Source organism: Sander lucioperca, chromosome 7, assembly GCF_008315115.2.
Source record: "Sander lucioperca isolate FBNREF2018 chromosome 7, SLUC_FBN_1.2, whole genome shotgun sequence".
Lineage (NCBI taxonomy): Eukaryota > Metazoa > Chordata > Actinopteri > Perciformes > Percidae > Sander > Sander lucioperca.
Genome location: NC_050179.1, coordinates 35,387,819 through 35,404,046, shown reverse-complemented (window position 1 = coordinate 35,404,046; position 16,228 = coordinate 35,387,819). Strand labels below are relative to the sequence as shown.

Here is a 16,228-nt window from a genome sequence, read left to right as displayed (position 1 = left end):
TCAGACTAAACAATAACCTATACATTACATAAAAGTTATTTTTTTTTATTTTATTAATGTAGATTTGTGTAGCAGAACAGAAGTACAGGATTCAAGGATTAAACTAACATGAAAATACTGCCTACATGTTAAGGTATTAGTAATAATAATCCAATAATATACTAAACCGTATGAAATAACATTCAAAGGCGACATTCTGCTGCAGAAGCATCATAAACTGGATAAGTGTCGCAACGTTTATTTTGAAGAAGCAGTATCGGAAGCACTTTTACTTACCGTGGCTAACTTGAGCAGTTAGCGTAGAGTGCTAGCTGGAAATAGACGGAGGCTGAAGTCGGCCACACAGCGGTAGTCGGAGAGACTATTGGATAGAGACCAAACTGTATGTTTCATGGACCTACAATGTCCAGATAAACTTGTCTGAATGGAGGAAATATTTATTCATAATTCAAATTGAAAGTCCAAAGAGAAAACAAAGCGAGATCAAATTAAAAATATTATTTATTTATTTTAATTTTCCATTGATCAAATTAAAAATATTATTATTATTTTTTAATTTTCCATTTGGCTTTTCCATTTGGATTTAATATTTGGCTTTTGAATTTAAATTTAACATTGGCTTTTAATTTGGATTTAATATTTGGCTTTTGAATTTACATTTAACATTGGCTTTTTATTTGGACTTGACACATGTCAATGTAAATGAGGAGGCGTGGCCCAAAGGCTGGTGGGAGGGTCTGAAACGAAAGGGGTGCAGAGGCACCTTATGACCAGCAGGGGGAGCTGACTGCTGGGGAGCTCACTGTTGAGGAGCATCTGTCTGCAGCTTGGCCACCAGGCTGGCTTATCCTCTTATTTCACATGATAGAAACTGATGATGTAGGCTAAACACAAACCACATTTCATGCAACAACAGTGAAGTTTTCATGTAGATACTATAATTGGGCCCGTGTTAGTGAGGACTAGATTAGGACTGGATTTAAAGCTGATTCTGGTTTCCAACTTCGCCCCGGGTGTGTCTGTTTAAAACACGGACGGAGACAACTTCTCTCTTCTGATGTTTTATTTAATTAAGCAACAGTACAAACATGGGTGTGGGTAGCTCTGCTACGTGTGTTTGTGTGTTGTCAGATCTCGAGGACACACACACACACACACACACACACACACACACACACACACACACAATCTCCGGGTGGTGCGTCAGTGTGAGGTGCGTGTCCGCGCTATTCTCCGACACGTACTCACAACAATCACTCCTGACTGACGGCCTTTTGTACAGCCCGTGTACTTTTTCGTTCATTTGATTTCAGATTTTGAAACGATATCCAAATTTGAAAAATGGGTCATTGTAAACCTTGTTAATATTGATGACAATGTGCGGAAAACGTGTGTGAAATAGTAGATGGAAATTATAAAAAAGCAATCGATTCTATAATCTAGATCGGGAGTTTGCCGTAGCAGCAGCAGCAAACAACTGGAAACTTCTTACAATTTTTGTCTGCTATCTGCTATTTGTCTGTTAGCCTAATAGCTAACTGAGATAAGATCCATATCAATGCAAATCAAGCCAGTTATTAGGCTAACTGAAATAAAACCATGCCAATCTCTAGGTATGGTGAAGGGTATGTGATGATGTGGGGGTATGGTGAAGGGTATGTGATGATGTGGGGGTATGGTGAAGGGTATGTGATGATGTGGGGGTATGGTGAAGGGTATGTGATGATGTGGGGGTATGGTGAAGGGTATGTGATGATGTGGGGGTATGGTGAAGGGTATGTGATGATGTGGGGGCCAAGGGAACTTTATCAGGATGCATAGTATCCTGGATCCATGAAATAACTGGCCTTTCAAAATAAAAATCTGCCTTCCTCTATGGGAATTTAACATAGGGGTGTGTATAATTATGGCCCCTGTATTTTAAGGAAGAACATTTATTTATTTACAATACATTATTAATTCACAAAACAAATTGGTGTCCTTAAAAGGTTGGATTTTTCCTCATTTTTTTTAATTAAGGCATTAAGATCAATTTCCAAAAGATGATTTTTTTATTCCTCTTTTTAGTCAACTTGACCATGGGTATGAATACCTATGAGCAGCACTGTACATGTTTTCTTTGTTTTTCCTACTTGGACGTTTATGTCATTTGAGGTAATGTTTCATGCATGTCTGTTGTTGTTATTAATCTCATGTATGTTTGTATGTATGTGTATGCATGTCCTCTTTTTTCTATACGAGCTACCCAGGGATGCACAAAGAATTTCAGCCTTGGCTGACAATAAAGTTGTATCGTATCTAAATGCAAGACATTGGTTGCATGAGATTAAGTTTGTCTGTATGAGTTTGTAAATGGCAGCCTGAGCCCTTTTGTAATGTGTACATACTATTTCTCATCAAACTGTGATAACTGTGATTAAATTCAGTATATATACGTCTGCCTGCCATATGTTGCCACCCCATCAATCATTTCTAGATCCGCCCCTGGAAACAGCGGAGTCGTTTTTTTGTGTGCTGTGTGCCCGGATGAACCTGTCTGAATGGACTTTGTGCTGCTCTGCTCACCTTTGCTCTGAATGTTTTACCTCTGACTCATCTCCCGGTAGCTACAAAGCTATTGACGCTAGCAACACAGTTTGAAGGAGAGCAAACTGTGTTTTTGACGGAGTTTGTTCGGAGGAAAAGTTTCTGTCATTGTGTGAAAAATGTCTAAAGTCCAAATGCTGAGAGCGTCGGTGGAGCAGCGACTAACTGCGGCTGCTGAAGAGATATTTGGGCTGTTTGAAGGAACGATAGCAGAGTACGAGGAGGAACTTTGTCGTTCAAAAGAGAAGAACGAGCGACAACAGAAACTGCTGGACGCTGTTTTAAACCCTCAGCTTCGGTTACACAGAGCAGGTTTGTTACCTTTACTTCTTCTCTCTGTTCACACTCTGGTTATACTGACATCAGACCGATATGGGTCAACTTTCACGGCTTCTGTCACCTGAATCATTCAATAGCGCCGAGATAGAAAAGGTGGTGCAGCGGCATAAACCGACCCCCCCGGCGGCGCTGGCCGCTCCCAACACCGACCTGTGCCCGGTGTTACACCGAAATCTGTGACCCACCGAGATCGGTGTCCCCCTACCTCAACCTGAACCAAACCCATGTCACCTTGGGTCACAGATTTCGTTGCAACACCGGTTGTGTACCGTTTAAAGGCAAGTGGAAGTGGTAACGTTAGGCAACAGTCAGTGACAAACAGTTTAGTAATTACACATATCCTTGCGGATGTACCTGAAGTATTAGAGCTAACATGGCTATTGTTGGCCTCGCTATCTGTACATCTGCGGGGAAAAAAATGTATTAAGTTTTGCCATAGGTGTTATACAAATAATTACAAAAACCCACAAACCTTACATAACCCAAATGAGTGTAAGAGACATGTGACGTAACAATATACAAAGAGTATTTGACATACATAAACAGAGCTTGAGAACACAAAGAACATAAAACATATAAAGATTAAAAAAAGTATTTGACTGAACAACAGGGGACAGTTTACAATGCGGGTGGGGGAGGTGCGTGTGTGTGCATGAATAGGCACGTCCGTGTGTGTAAGTGTGCGTATGATGGGTGGGTATGTAGCTTTGAGTATGTCGGATTAGGTGAGGCTCACCAGAAGTAAGTAAACCTGTTTGAGTCGTGACTCACTCTGATTTTTCACCTCTGTCTTTAAATTAACTCATGAGTCACGAGTCTCTAGTATCATTAACCAGTCCCTCCAGAAAAATGCGATTATGCGATTGCATAATTCAACGCATAATCAGCCAAAGTCTGCATATTTATGCGGGGGGGGGGGCGCATTTTTTGAAATATGCCGCACTTTCGCCGCATAAATTGCAGATTTCCGCGCAAAATATGCGGGGCTTGCATGATTTCATAATCCCCGCATTTTCGTTGCAAAAAAGTCACACATATATCCAAGGGGGTAAGCTTCGCTTCAGAGCTCGAATCTCCTATGGCGCCATTCTGATGCTACAAAGCCATCACCTCCCGTTAGCATCCCATTGACTGCCATTCATTTTGACGTCACTTTGACAGAGAATAACTTTACATCTGAAGAGTTTAAAGACTCTATTTGTCCATTGTTTATTTCTAAAGAAACACGACAATGTATAAAAGGCTCCATTACCTTGTATCTCACGTTATGGCTCAGCAGCAGACGTTTTTATAAAAATAGGCTAACGATTGGGTCATAACCACGAGACTTACTGTCTCATAGTAGAGGAATTACCGTATAGTACAGGAGAAGCTCTCAGGCAGTTTGGACTTCCATTAGCTGTTTAAGTGTAATTACTAATGTTAACTATCATTTTAGTGATCAATAATTAGCCTGTGTCTATGTTATCTCCTTACATATACCTACGCTCTCCGTCTCTGCTAGATTGGGAATGATTGAGATTTCTCTTGGCACAGCTACCAGAAGACTTCCAACTTTCAGACAGGTTGCTCACGTCACATCTACGTCTTCAAGCTCAGTTGGAGGCTGCTCAGTAACGCTTGGCGCTCACTGGAAAAGTGCTTCTAATATCCTTCTGTTATCTGTTGGTCCATTATTATATACTGTCTATGCATATATCTTAGCAGAAAGTTGAAAAATGTTGCGTTTACTTCACACAAGAGCAGCCATTTTCCCCTGTTGCCATGGGAACGTTATGAAGTGACGTAATTACGCAAAGTGAACATCAACGAAAAGCTGCAAACCCCGCGATGAAGCCACGATGAAACCGCAGTTTTTGCAAGTTCCCGCAATCTCATCGCATAAAATTGCATAAATATCCCGCATATTCCATCGCATTTTTTAAGAAAACGTGCCGCATAGTCAAGGATTTTTGCCCGCAACGATCACAAAAAAACTCTGCATTTTTCTGAAAGGACTGATTAACTCGGATCAGTTGAGTCCTACTACAATTCAATCTAAAATTACCTCTTGCAACATTAGCTACTACTAGTCCTAGCCATCTTAGCTGCCAAATGCTTTATAACTTACAATTTCGTAGGCAACAACAACTCCACAAGTCAACTCAAGCGACTGAGTGAGCAGAGAGAGACAGTCCGAGACACTTCCCGACCCGCAGACTCAGAGCCGGAAACATTGCAAGCTCGCAGACCGTGGGACTCATGAGTCAACATGACACCTTACTACTCATGATGAGTAGGGCTGTCAAACGATTACATTTTCTTAATCGTGATTAATCGTTGAATTTCTATAGTTAATCGCGATTAATCGCATGTTTTATCACATGATTAAAATTCTATTATTTTGCATTTCAGAACAGTTTTTAAGTCCATATTAACAATGGAAAGCCATTCTTACCAGTGGATCTTGATTGGGAATCAAATGAATGCAAAGAAAGTGACTTTATGAACTTGATTTTAAGATTTGTATTTGTTTATTACATATTTAATCTAGTCACACATTTGAACAAACAACTTTGAATGCACCACGAGGCTGTAAATTACCAGTTTCATTGAACGCACTGTCTGTGTTTTTCCGACAACAGCAGCTGCAGATTGTTACATCCTGGTGTTGAATCCTCTACAGTGAAATACAGACAAACTTCACACCGTTTAGCGTTAGCTGTCAGCATTGTAACCGTATTTAATCCAGCTACTAGCTAGCGGTAAGCTAACGTTAGCTGCTGTCGAGTATAGTGTTAACTAGCTAGCGGTAGGCTAACGTTAGCTGCTGTCGAGTATAGTGTTAACTAGCTAGCGGTAGGCTAACGTTAGCTGCTGTCGAGTATAGTGTTAACTAGCTAGCGGTAGGCTAACGTTAGCTGCTGTCGAGTATAGTGTTAACTAGCTAGCGGTAGGCTAACGTTAGCTGCTGTCGAGTATAGTGTTAACTAGCTAGCGGTAGGCTAACGTTAGTTGCTGTCGAGTATAGTGTTAACTAGCTAGCGGTAGGCTAACGTTAGCTGCTGTCGAGTATAGTGTTAACTAGCTAGCGGTAGGCTAACGTTAGCTGCTGTCGAGTATAGTGTTAACTAGCTAGCGGTAGGCTAACGTTAGCTGCTGTCGAGTATAGTGTTAACTAGCTAGCGGTACGCTAACGTTAGCTGCTGTTGAGTATAGTGTTAACTAGCGTCACGTGCAGCGATGTTTCTGTTTCCTGTAACGTTTCAGAGCATCAGAGAGAAGAGCAGACATATCAGTGGCACCAGAATGAGGCACCGAAATCCGTGTTGCTATTCCTGCAGCAGCAGGATGTGTTACGAGGAAGTACGGCAAAATAGTAGCCTGTTAGGCACGAAGCAAAGCCTAGTGAAGTGAAAATACATAATAAATGGAGGCATACGATTAATACGATTTAAAAAAAATTAACACATTATGCTCGACCCTTAATCGCATCGCGATTAACGCGTTAATGCTGACAGCCCTACCTATGAGTGATGCTGCGTTCATGCCACCTGGGAATAACAGGGACTGTTTTTCCAACTGGCAGCGTTCACATGGTCGGGATGCGTGTTCTGCTTCTTCTGTTATATTGGCGTTTGGCATAACAATTTGTTGCATGACTGCCACCAACGGTTGGCCGTAGCCTAGAGCATCAGGTGGTGAAAACATGGAGGCCACACTAACAAAAGATTTGCTGCTGTTTTCTTATGCGAGCATCCAAACAGCACATGGACAGGTGTTTGTTTGAGTTATCTGCAGGACAACGAACAGGAAAGGACACGGAGAAGGTGTTGTGTTTATACATAGGCCTATGTCTGTGTATGTTTCTCAGCAGAGGCGTTTGTCCACATTAAACAGTTTATTGTCATTGGAATATGTTCAGTGAACCAAAGTCGCCTCCATCAAACGTCAGTTGTCAACAACGCGTCACTAACTGGGAAACTCGGTTAGCAAAATCCAGCCCGAGTTTCCCACCTCTGATTCCCACAGGGAGGGACGTGACTAGTGACGTTTTCACTTGGAGAAATGTTTTTCTGATGTCTATGATCGCAGCATCAGTCGCGCGAATCAGCCGGCTGCGTTGTCATGAGAGGATGTGTAGAGCGAGTGAAGTCTCTCCTCGAGTCAGGGTGAAAAGCAAATGCACAACAAAAGCCATTCTTTCACTTATGAAATAACATGCTTATAGGTTATAGCACACGTGTCAAACTCAGGGCCTGAGGGCCAAATCCGGCCCGCATTTCAATGTAGGTTCACAATAAATTTAGGCCCACCTAGTTTTTATCGCTTTTTCCAAAGTTTTTGGTGCTTTTTTTTTTTTCTGCATTTTTGCTTTTTTCTGCATTTTTGACGCCTTTTCCGGTGGTTTATGCGCTTTTTTTCAATGCTTTAGGCACTTTGTTTTAACGGTTTTGACGCTTTACTCAGTGTTTTGCCACTTTTTCAGAAGTTTTTGGCGCTTTTTACGATGTTTTTGGCACTTTTTCAGACAGTTTTGACGCTTTTTTTTGGCCTTTTTCCAACTTTTTTGGCGCTTTTTTCAACATATTTGTTGCTGGCTGAGGAACTTTTTTGCCGAACTTTTTTGGGGCTTTATGAGGCCCAAAATGTAAGTGAGAAGACTACAGTACATGAGTCATGCAATAATACAGTCAAAATATTTGACTTTTTCTCTTAAATAAACACGTCTATAATCTCTACATGTCTGGCCCTCGATGTGATTCTCATTTTCCAGTGTGGCCCTCTGGGAAACTGAGTTTGACACCCCTGGGTTATAGGTTTGGTGTATAGATGTAGCATGGGCCTAACAAAAATAATTGTTTAGTTCCGGTTTCTGACCGACCCTGTCAATTTATGTGCTACCCAAATTTATTTTATCAGCTTGGGGAAGAAATGATGCGAATTAAATAAATACCCAAATAAAAAGTTTGAGGCAAACTATAATTCCATTTTTGTACAGCACTCTTGCGATGCAAGATGCCTCTTGTCCTCCAGCAATGCTGGAAGAGGACCCGATGTCCCCGCAGCGTTGCCGTGTCCAGTTTTACGGCAGCAGCAGCAGCAGCAGCAGCGTGAGGACGGCGCCTTCAAGCAGCCCTCACCGGCCAGCTACAGCGCTACTGCGCCGCCAGGGAGCTTCAACACGTTAAACAGGGCAGATGAAACCACTCATGAACTATATGTTGTGTTTGTCGTTCAAGAGGATGGCAACGTAGCAAGCAAACACGATCAAATGAAAGGTAAACACCCTTTAGAGTGCTCTAACGTTACAGCAAGTCCCTGTGGCTCAATGGAGGTGGCTAACAGCAGTGAAGCTAATAACAACTTCACAACACAATTCATTTGGATACAAGCGTTGCATTATGGAAGATAGACGGGATTCTGAACAGCGATGCCCGTTACTTCACGCAGCACATGTAACTGATTGGAAACGATACAGATTATACATTATTTACTGCTGCTGGCGCAGATGAACGCTACACTCGTTACTGTAAGTAGCCTACAATAAACCCTCCATGATTAAAAAGTCAACACTTATCAATACCCACCTACCTGTTCTACAGGCATAAACATGTAGAAACCAATATTTCAGTCTGCTCTGTCCACTCTCGTCCACCGCACTGTGCAAACACAGCTCTCTGCAAATAGCGACTTTTTTACAAACAAGCTAAAATGAAAGATGTCAGTTTGTAGCCTAACTGTTTATCTTAGTTTGCAACGGATCTTGAATTTTGGACAAACTCTTGTAAACGTAACTGCTGTTTAAACGAGCCATCCTCTCCGCTGGAGCGGTAAACCTGTGGATGTATAAGACCAAAACAGATACATGTGGCTACTTAATATGCACGTGAATGACGCCTTACCATGTTTTCAATTTACTAAGCGACAACTGTACATGTAGTAACAGGTAGGCTATGTTATGAAAAAATAGAGTATCCATCGCTACTGTAAAGAAGAAAAAAAAAATCCTACCTATCCCTTGCCACTGGGGAAAAAAAATAAAAATAAAATAAATTCCCTATTGACCCATGACCTCAACTGACGACCAACCAGAACCAAACCATTTTTTTTGTTGATGTTGTTGTTTTTTGTTGGTTGATCGATTTAAAAAAATAATAATAATAATTTATTCACTGCGGGCATTTCTCCGTTCCTGTTTCTATGTTTACATTGAAAGCCTATATATTGCTTAGGCTACACTAAGTTAAGACAATAAATAAACAGTCAAGTATGTTAGCGCTAGCATGCTAACGGTTAGCCCCCTAGGCCCCTCGTTTCGGCTAGTTACGTAGAAAGCCGTGCAGATTTTGAACAGCTCACCCAGAGACTGAAGGCAGGACACATTCAGAAACCGTATCTCACTCTAAACACCATGGATGTTTGTATGTGTGTGGAAGCACCAGAGACACAACATAACACCCCAAATCCCAGAAAAAGGGATTTTTTCATAATATGGGCACTTTAAAAGAGGTGGGGCGTGACTGCGCAGGGCCTCTTCAGGCCTTATTCATAGTTGATTTGGTTGTTGTTTTCTTGAATGGCAGTGTGAATGTTAGACATCTAGCGTGAGGAGCATTAAAAAGTGAGGTGTGCAGAGTGGAGCCGGCCCGGGCAGTCACAGGGGAGGAGGGCTGCGGAGGTGTGGTGGCAGGGAGGTCGTTCCGGGTGCACATCCCCACCTTAGGGTAGACACCCCCCTCCAGCTCATCCACCCAACCGCCATGTGGAGCTATTTTTAACATAGCGCCGTTTTCAGCGGGGCACAGCTGATGTGATCCAAGCATTTCCAGTAACTTGAGAGCGTGAGTCGTTTAAAACGATGAATCACTTTATATAAATATGTGGGAGAGTTTCTGTGTGTCCCGCTGTGGCTCCTAAATTAATTTTCATGAATACAGATGTTTCAAAAATAGTTTTTGAATCAATTCTGTGATGTTGACGTGGAAATGGCGGAGTGATATTTTAAGTGATAAGCCAGGTGTGCTCAAATGGCTCTGGGTGTGCTGTCATGCTGATTTGAGCACGTTCTACATGTCTAGTTGACCAATCAGATTGCCTTTTCGAAGCTACTTGAATACTTTTTGATTTTGAGGATGCACAAGGACTAAAATGATATTAATAAGCTATTAAGTTAGTTAATAATCTTATTAATGACTCAGTATTTTTTTCCAACGTTTTTGGGTCTTAAACTATATTTGTGGTGGTCTTAAAAAGGTCTTTAAAGACATTAAATTTGACTTAATGTCTACACTTGTCTGTACTATGAACTTTACATACTCTTACTGCTTTATAATTGTATGTAGTATGATGTGGCAGCCTGTATGTCCAAGACATATTCCCTCGAGACAAATAAAGTGATCTTGAACTTGAAGTTATTTCCCTCATGTAAAATGCATAGCACAGCTATGAACATAAAAACATAAAACCTATGCATGTATTTGATTCTTCTCCTCAGACGTCCAGCAGCTGTCGGTGGTTAAAGCAGAGGTTCCCCCTGAGCAGCAGGAGTGGAGCTCCAGTCTGGACCAGGAGGACCCAGAGCCCCCCCCACACATTAAAGAGGAACAGGAGGAACTCTGGACCAGTCAGGAGGGAGAGCAGCGTCAAGGGCTGGAGGAGGCTGATATCAAGTTCCCGTTAACTTCTGTCCCTGTGAAGAGTGAAGAAGATGATGAAGAGAAAGCTCAGTCCTCACAGCTTCATGGAAGCCAAACTGAGGAGAACAGAGAGGCAAAGAGAACAGGAGCTGATGGAGAGGACTGTGGAGGACCAGAACCAGCCAGGAACTCAGATCCAGATAGTCCTTTACAACCAGCTACTCATGACAAGACTTCAGACTCCTCTGAATCTCAGACTGTCAGCGGTGATTTGGAGGAGACTAGGGAACCTCAGTCAGGTTTAAACCCTCTGAAAAACAATGAAGTAGCTGTAAGTGATGTGGAATGTAATACTGGAAACACATCAGTTAGCTCCTCCGAATGTGCTGGAAGCTTTGGCCACAAGAAACCTCTGCAGAAACACTCTGGAGTCCAAACAGGAGGGAAAACATATTGTTGCTCAGTTTGTAGTAAAGGATTTTCATATCCTTGTAGTCTGAAACAGCACTTAACTGTCCACACTGGGGAGAAATCATTTAGTTGCTCAGTTTGTGATAGAAGATTTGCACTAAAGCAACATCTGACACGACACTTGGCTTCCCACACTAAGGAGAAATCATTTAGTTGTTCAGTTTGTGATAAAAGATTTGCACAAAAGCATTATCTTAATCGACACTTGGCTTCCCACACCGGGGAGAAATCATTCAGTTGCTCAGTTTGTGATAAAAGATTTGCACAAAGTAAAAATCTGAAACGACACATGGCTGTCCACACAAGGAAGAAACCATTAAGTTGTTCAGTTTGTGGTAAAGGATTCTCTCTTAAGAAGGCCTTAACGAACCACATGAAACTTCATTCAGAAGGGAAAATGTTCAACTGCTCAGTTTGTAAAACAGGTTTCAGTAGCAAAAGCAATTTGACGAGACACATGAGAATCCACACGGGGGAGAAACCATTTAGTTGTTCAGTTTGTGATAGAAGATTCTCTCAGCTCAGTCACGTTAAAAGTCACAAGTGTGTTGGTGAGAGCAGCAGAAAGAAGTGAAGCTGCAGAGATGCTCGCTGAGACAAGTTCTTCTCCGGCAGGATTGTAAAGTTCTGAAAGCAAGACTTGGTTCAACACTGATCAGCTAAAAAACTGTCAGATTTAAGGCAGAAACAGACTCTAAACGGAGCTTTTTCAGCTCAAACAAAGCTACACAATCATTGTTATTCTGTTTCTCTTTGTCTCTATTTTGATTTCTAGCCAGTGTGCCTTTTTTGGTATTCCATTTATTCGTTGATTAAACTTTTATGGTTTTAATAGGGGTGGGAATTGATTCGCACCTCACGATTCGATTCCGATTCAGAGGCCAACGATTCAATTCGAAACCGATTATCGATGCAACAGTTTTTTTAATGTAAATTTACATGCGTGATTTTTAAAAATATACATATAAATCTGAGTTTGCTACTCAGAGTTTGCTTCCCAGACAAAGCAGCAAGACCACGTGTGTTAAACTCAAGGCCCGCGGGCCAAATCTGGCCCCCTCGCTAATTCTGATCCGGCCCGCGTATCAATCTAGGTTCACAATACATTTTGGCCCACCTAGTTGTGCGCCAAACCAAAAACATGGGAAACTGTTTTTCAACTTGTAATTACGAGACACTCAAAAGCAGAATTTGGCAGATTTGCTCAGAAATCCCCCCAGAAGCAGAGAGTTTGCATATTCAGGCTGTGAAAGAGCTTGTTGTGAGTCAGCTGTGTGCTAGCCTGCTTAGAAAATGTAATCGTTTTTGCTTGATTTGCTAAATTCTAGGATGGCTTTGGAACTTTTTTGCTCATGTTTTCATGGATTTATGTGGACCAAACTGTAAGTGAGAAGACTGTATGAGACATGCAAAAATTGAGTCAAAGATATTTTACTTTTTCGATGAACTAAAAGCACGTCAATAAACTATACATGTCTGGCCCTTGATGCGATTCTCTTTTTGAAATTGAGTTTGACATCCCTGAGCTAGACAAAGCTTACCGTGGATTTCCACAGGATGCAGAACGTCTGCAGACCGGCTCCGCTGCTGAACGGCTGAGTGCTCCGCCGTCCGTCAATACCCACCAGGTCCAGATTTGTTGCGTAACGGCTGCGGCCAGCCGACCACGAGATCTCGCGAATTCACGTATGTTTGCGCGATATATTAGTTATATAGATTATAGTTTCTATAAACAGAACCACAAAACCAACAACAGTTTGTTTCCATCCAGAGGAGTAGAGGGGAAACAACTCTGTGCTGTGTTTTCAAGGTGTAGTGCAGGGAGATATGATCCGCCGTGAGCACGGTGTATTTATTTTGAAAAGTAACCGGATGTTTTATTTTGTTTCTGTGCTCGACTTCCTGTCCCGCACTATCTGAATTGTGCTGAATTGCTGCGGAGCTCTCCGTCGTCCGTCAAAAATAGAAGCTCTGGTATCTGCTCCGGAGGGCTGGGACCGCCGGAGCTGGGACGGAGTCGGGACGCAGACGTTCTGCAGTCAGTGGAAATACACACATTGACTTTAATGGAAACCTAATGACTCCGTCGACGTTCTGGAGACGTTCCGCAGACGTTCCGCATCCAGTGGAAATTGCCGGTTAGATTTGGACATATACAGTATTTGTCACACACAAGTTTTAATGAAATGTTTTGTCTACTGTGGTTTTTATTTTGTAGTCATTCCATGCTTAAGCCTTAAACGTGCTTGTGGAAGTCACCTTCTCCCTCAGTAATCTTCCATATCAGAGGCTCAGTCGTGTTTAAAGGTTAAACTGGCTTCTTACAACATGAAACATGAGGTGGTCAGATCTAATGTGGTGAAGTAGATGAACAGCGTATATGTGTTTTGCCTAATTATTTTATGTATGTCTTATTAGATCATGTGTATATATACAATTTATTTTATATATTTTTTCCTTTTTGGCCATTTTTGTGTGTTTTTTTTTTCTGCACTCCTAAACTCTAAGTTGTCCATTATCCCATCCTCTTTCAGTCACTCTGTTTTCTGATTTGTACTTGTCTGGAGACAGTAACTTTTAAATAAAAATCAACATATTTAAAAAAACAAAAGGTTTTAAGTTGTGTAAATGTGTCGTAGTATTTTATGTTCCCTATACAGCACTATTCATTTAAATATGTGTTTGTTTGCAGCCCAAAGAAATAATCAAATGTTTCAACAAAAAAGGAAAAATTAGAAAGTAAAAATGAAAATACAGATTTGTGTAGCAGAAGTACAGGATTCAAGGATTAAGGTAACATCACAATGCTGCTTACATGTTAAGGTATCAGTAATAATAATAATGATCCACTAATATACTAAACTGTATGAAATAATACCCTTTAAATGTGCATTCTGCTGCAGAAACAACAGACATGATAGTTTGGTTACTTTATTTTGAAGGAACTGGATATGCAGTATGTTGCCAAATTGTGGGCACATAAAGAAGAGCAGCCAGTCAAAGCAGTTCTGAAGGAGGAGTGTTTTCTTGTTTAACATCAGAAAAAAGGTGGGGAAGCTGGGACTAGGAGAGGTATATAGATCTCATTATATTGGAAACCATCATGCAAGTAGTGTATATCCAGGTATGGTGAAACAAAGGCTGAAAAATCACTGGGAGAGATAGATCTTCATATTTACACAGATGGATCTCAAGATCCACAAACTAGGAAGTCGGGTTTAGATTTCTATATTCCACAACTTGATATTGTAAAGCTCAAACGACTGCCAGAGGGGGTACCGGTTTATACAACAGAGCTAATAGCTGTAACGTTTGTGTTGGGCACTACAGTGGGTGGAGGAAGCCCGGCCAAGGAGAGGGGTCATATGTCCAGTTTCGGCCTGAATTAAAAGATCGAATAGTATGTGTTGGGATATTTGAATGCCAGTCTGTCATAAAGAAAAAAATTAACAGCAGTGTGGCAAATGCAGCGGGACAATAAAAGAGGGGTCGTCATTATTTTTGAATTCAAAATAGGTTTCAGGCAGAACAGTGCTACTTGGGTGAAGAAAGAAGACTCTCTGTAACAATGACAAGACTGAGACTTGGAAAGTGTGGACTTGCATGGGATCTAGCAAAGCATGGACTTTGAAGAACACACAAACAAAAACAAACTGTTCAATATGTACTTTTGGATTGTTACCAATAAAAAAAAAAAAAAAAATCAAAGAGAACTGTTATAAACTGCGCTACGTCACATAGGAATACAGAATGTGAAATTGAAAGACTTATTTAATCCCCCTGAGCAGCAATTTGAGATAGTGGAAGCAGTCATGGATTTTATATCTGCGACAGGATTACCCTTCTGAAAATAACAATACCTGTAAAAACTGTATGACCTAAACTGATCTATGAGAGGAGGCAATGTGCCGCAAGGCATCTAATCTGCCAGAAAGCCATGAGAAGAATATGAACTTTTATTTTGAAGATCCCCTTTAAAACCCTTTTGTCTCCGAACTGTGGCCGCCAAACAAAAACAAAAAAATGGAAGCAGTTGTACTTACCGTGACTGACTTGAACAAAGGACCTTTTTCACAGCAGACATTTTGACTTGTCGTAGTAGGAAAAGCACAGCTGAAATTGATAACCTTAACAATGGCTCAATTCCATCAAGTGTCCCAGTAAGCTATCAGTGAGTCAGCATGCACAATACCAGGGCCTCTCCTAAGTGGAATGCAGCCATCATTAATGGTTCTGAATACACCTGTGCTTTTCCTACTATGACATGTTAACATGTCTGCCGGGAAAAAGGTCTATGCGGAGTCTGGTTAAAGAAGTTTGTTATTGGTTCTTTGTTGTTGTCGTAGTATGCTAGCTGGAAATCTACAGCTATATTTCGATTTCTTTGCGGGAACACCACCTTCACCTGCCATTTTTATCGGCTAGCTTTCGGGTCTGAACTTTCCGTGAAGCTTGCACAGCGATCAACTGCACAACTGGGTTATAGGTTGCCAGGTTGAGGGTTATAGGTTGCCAGGTTGAGGTGACAAACGGGTTAAAAATTGTATATGGTGTGTGGATTGTGTGAATAAGAGATCATACAAGATCTGGCTACTGGTCAACATTAGACAAACATATTGGTCTGATTATTTATAAAGGAGTTTGGGCCATGCAAATTACGGGAGTTTCCCGGGAGAAATAACAAACCGGGAGGGGTCCGGTAGATAGGGCTAAAAAATGGGAGAAACCCGGGAAAAACAGAAGTGTTGGCAGGTATGCATGGATCACATTCCTCTGACCCAGGTCTCACACGCTACTCATTGCATCCAGTAGCTACTGTTCGTCCGTGTTTTCGCTGTGGCGGCCGCCACAACCGAACATTGCCAGTGGAAACAGTTGCTGGTACAAATACAGGTTTTCCTCTCATACCTAACAAAATATACAGCTGTGCTAATAAAAATAAAAACTCTAGACAAATAGGAGTTGCGCGGAGAGTGAGAGTAGAAATGCAAACACAGGCAAGGCTTTACAGAAGAAATGGGTTATGCAACGCAACATCAAACTAGCAATTTCAATGGTATTGTCTTATCTCATAACAGCTACTCATGACAAGACTTCAGACTCCTCTGAATCCAGTGGTGGAGGAAGTACTGAATCTCAGTACTTAAGTAAAAGTACAAATAACCAGAGATATATTTACTTTAGTAAAAGTAAAAGTACAACAATGAAAACCC

At 41.3% G+C, this 16,228-nt stretch overlaps 1 protein-coding gene across 1 annotated transcript; it reads left to right on the top strand.

The window, feature by feature from the left end:
* The first annotated feature begins 2,520 nt into the window (after nucleotides 1-2,520).
* On the top strand, nucleotides 2,521-11,927 carry LOC116036333 (zinc finger protein 135-like). Its single transcript, XM_036003661.1, has 2 exons — nucleotides 2,521-2,898; nucleotides 10,403-11,927. The coding sequence occupies exons 1-2, from the start codon at nucleotides 2,706-2,708 to the stop codon at nucleotides 11,587-11,589; spliced, it is 1,380 nt and encodes a 459-aa protein (XP_035859554.1). The 5' UTR covers nucleotides 2,521-2,705; the 3' UTR covers nucleotides 11,590-11,927.
* Nucleotides 11,928-16,228: the final 4,301 nt, after the last annotated feature.